Source organism: Vitis riparia, chromosome 15 (genome assembly GCF_004353265.1).
Source record: "Vitis riparia cultivar Riparia Gloire de Montpellier isolate 1030 chromosome 15, EGFV_Vit.rip_1.0, whole genome shotgun sequence".
NCBI classification, from domain to species: domain Eukaryota; kingdom Viridiplantae; phylum Streptophyta; class Magnoliopsida; order Vitales; family Vitaceae; genus Vitis; species Vitis riparia.
In genome coordinates, this window is record NC_048445.1 from 20,462,217 (window position 1) to 20,465,961 (window position 3,745).

General features: G+C 47.7%; 1 protein-coding gene across 1 annotated transcript; it reads left to right on the forward strand.

Moving 5' to 3' along the window:
* The first annotated feature begins 225 nt into the window (after positions 1-225).
* LOC117932064 lies at positions 226-753 on the forward strand. Its single transcript, XM_034853105.1, has one exon. It carries the CDS (start codon positions 226-228, stop codon positions 751-753), a length of 528 nt encoding a protein of 175 aa, XP_034708996.1.
* The last annotated feature ends 2,992 nt before the right edge of the window (positions 754-3,745 follow it).

A 3,745-nucleotide genomic window follows, 5' to 3' on the forward strand; every position in this document is an offset into this window, starting at 1 on the left:
TCATCTCAGGAGCCAGGGGAAGAGAAACTTCCCCGAGTCAAGCCTCCGAAGCCCCCTCAGCTCCGATCGCCCCTAGGGCCGTAATTAACTACATTCATGGTGGACCCTTGGATGAAGAGTACGACTCCAAGCAAAAGAGGCAAAGGCTCCTACGGGCTGCTTCGGTACGCAAATGTATTAACTCCATTCGGCCCAGATTAACCAGCGGGAGCGCCCACCCAATAAATGGGACAATCATTTTTTTCTCTAGTAGACCCCATACGAATATTGCAACCACACCGAGACACCCTTATCCTGTCTCTTGGGATTGGAGACTTCGACGTAAGGCGGATTTTGGTCGACCCGGGCAGCTCAGCCGACCTCTTGCAGGTATCAGTAATCAAACAAATGGGACTCGTGCCCTCCAGCTTGGAGAACCTGGGGTGGATTTTGTTAGGATTTAATGGAGCCGCAACAACCTCCCTTGGAGACGTTGCACTACCGGTCCAAGCAGACCCAGTCATCCTCAACGTACAATTCTCAATAGTGGAAGATTTATCCCCCTTCAACGCCATTTTGGGGCGCATCTGGTTGCATTATATGAAAGCCATCCCTTCCACGTACCATCAGATGGTGAGTTTTCTCATCGAAGACGGACATATTGATTTATATGGCAGTCAGTTAGCAGCCCGCCAGTGCTATCAAATATCACGAGATGCCAGGTCTAGCAATGATCGCGAGCCACTCCCTGAGCAAGCGAATGCACCCAACTAATAGCAAATACAGTATTTGACGGATAAAGATTCCTCGGTGGCAGATCCCTTGCAAACCATCCAAATCTCGGAGAAGAATGATTGTCTCACCTATATTAGTTCCATCTTGGAACCCGGTGAGACTTAGAACATCGAGGAGGTGCTCCGACAAAACCAAGATGTTTTCGTGTGGACCTACTCCGATATGCCTAGGATCCAACCATCGGTTGCCTTCCATCGACTTAACATCTTGCCCTCATCAAGACCTGTCTGGTAAAAGGCTAGACGATTTCATCCAGATAGACAGAAGATCATTCAGGGTGAGGTGGATAAGTTATTGGACGCCGAGTTCATCAGGGAAGTTGAGTACCCGAAATGGTTGGCAAATGTGGTAGTAGTCCCCAAAAAGGAAGAGAAGTGGTGAGTGTGCATTGATTACACTAACCTCAACAATGCATGCCCAAAAGATAGCTTCTCGCTGCCGCGTACAGACCAAATAGTGGCCTCCACTATTGGGCAGGGGATACTCTCCTTTCTAGATGCCTTCTTCGGATACCATCAGATCCCCATGGCCCCCGCGGACGAAGAAAAAACTGCCTTTATAACACCACGTGGACTTTATTATTACAAGGTCATGCCATTCGGACTCAAAAACGCTGGCGCCACCTACCAAAGACTGATGACAAAGATCTTCAAGCCCTTGATCGGTCACACGGTGGAAGTGTACATTTATGACATAGTGATCAAAAGCAAAACTAGAGAAGAGCATATCCACCACCTGTAAGAAGTCTTCCACTTGATGAGGAAATACGACATGAAGCTTAACCCGTCCAAATGCGCCTTCGGCATAAGTGTGGGAAAATTCCTTGGATTCATGGTCACCCAAAGAGGAATAGAAGTCAGCCCGGATCAAATTAAGATGGTCATGGAGGCACCCACCCCCAGTAACAAAAAAAGAGTTGCAACGCCTCACCGAAAAGCTCGTCACATTAGGATGTTTCATAGCTCGATTCACAGACAAACTGCGTCCTTTCTTTCTAGTGCTAAGGAAGGCTGACACGACTGGATGGACGGATAATTGCCAGAGCGCGTTCGAGAAAATCAAACAATACTTTACACAACCACCCATCTTGAGCAGTTCTCAGCTTGGCGAGCGGCTATACATGTATTTAACGATATCTAATTGGGCGGTTAGCGTTGTCTTTTTTCGCTATCCATCACTCAAAGAACAGAAGCCTGTTTATTATATCAGCAGAGCAATGGCCGATGCAGAAACAAGATATTCAAAGATAGAACAAACTATTTTAGCCTTGTGAAGTGCCGCCCAAAAGCTCCGCCCATATTTCCAAGCTCACTCAGTAGTCGTGCTTACCGACCAGCCCCTTCTAAGCATCCTGCACAAGCCGGATATGTCTAGAAGGATGCTGCAATGGGCCATAGAGTTGAGCAAGTATGGGATTGAATAACAACCTAGGTTGTCCATGAAAGGGCAAGTCATGATTGACTTTGTGGTTGAGTCTCTCCAGTAGCCCGCTCGAGGCGGAGAATCCGACAAGACGGAGTAGTGGACCTTACGAGTCGACGGAGCCTCTCGGTCGTCAAGATCTGGAGTAGGACTACTGCTACAATCTCCAACTAGCGAACAATTGGAGCAGGCCATCTGACTCGGATTCCCCGCATCAAACAACGAAGCCGAGTACGAAGCCATTCTGTCCGGATTGGACCTCGCACTCGCACTAACCGTCTCTAAGCTCAGAATCTATAATGATTCTCAGCTCGTTGTGGGACATGTGTAGAAAGAATATAGAGCCAAAGACGAACGCATGTCCCAATACCTGACAAAAGTGCAAGGTACCTTGCAGCAGTTGGACGAGTGGATTATCGAAAAAGTCCCCTAGGCAGACAACGTACGGGCCGATGCACTGGCAGGAATAGTTGCCTCGCTTCCCATAAAAAAAGCCATATTATTGCCCATATATGTGTAGACTAAGCCCTCCATCGCAGAATTGCTATTGAAGAGAGCCAGGAGTGGACGAGTGTCATAAAGAAGTACCTTCGAACAGGCGCTTTGCCCGAAGAATCTAAGCGTGCGCATAAGATTTATTTATAGATTGCCCGCTTCACCCTAATTGGGGAGTGTCTTTAAAAGCGATCTTTGTAGGCCCCTACCTCAGATGCTTAGACCACTTGGAAGGCCAGTACGTGCTAGCAGAATTACATGAAGGCGTATGTGGCAACCACTCAGGAGGATGGTCTTTAGCGCATCGTGCCTACTCGTAGGGGTATTACTGGCCCACTATGAAGCAAGACGCAAAAGCCTATGTCAAGAAATATGAAAAATGCCAAAGACACGCGCCCATCCCACATGTGACATCCGAGACGTTGAACCCAATAACAAGCCTTTGGCCATTCGCGCAATGGGGGATGGACATAGTGGGATCTCTGCTCATTGCGGTTGCCCATAAGACATTTTTACTTTTTGCCATGGATTATTTTAGCCATGGATTATTTTAGTAAATGGGTAGAGGCGGAGGTGTATGCTAGCATCAAAGACAAAGGCGTCACGAAATTCATTTGAAAGAACATCATTTGCCGGTTTGGAATCCCTTAAGCAATCATAGCTGATAACGGCCCGTAGTTTGACAGCATTGTCTTCTAAATTTTTTGTTCAGAACTCAAAATCCAAAATTTATACTCCACACCACGGTACCCCCAAAGCAATGGGCATGCAGAGGCAACGAACAAGACCTTACTGTCAGCATTAAAGAAAAAACTGGAGCGAGCCAAAGGAAAATGGGTGGAGAAGCTGCCCGACGTCTTGTGGGCCTACCGGACAACGCCTGGACGACCAACAGGAAACACTTCTTTCGCTCTCGCATACGGAATGGACGCAATCATCCCCACGAAAATAGGTTTGCCCACGACTCGGACAGCCATATAGGGTCATAGGGATGAAGACCAAGAACTCGGAAAGAACCTAGACTGGGCAGATGAAGTGAGGGAAAGTGCATCCA

Coding starts and splice junctions, on each gene's coding strand:
- LOC117932064 (XM_034853105.1), top strand. CDS start 226: ATGGGACAATCATTTTTTTCTCTAGTAGACCCCATACGAATATTGCAA.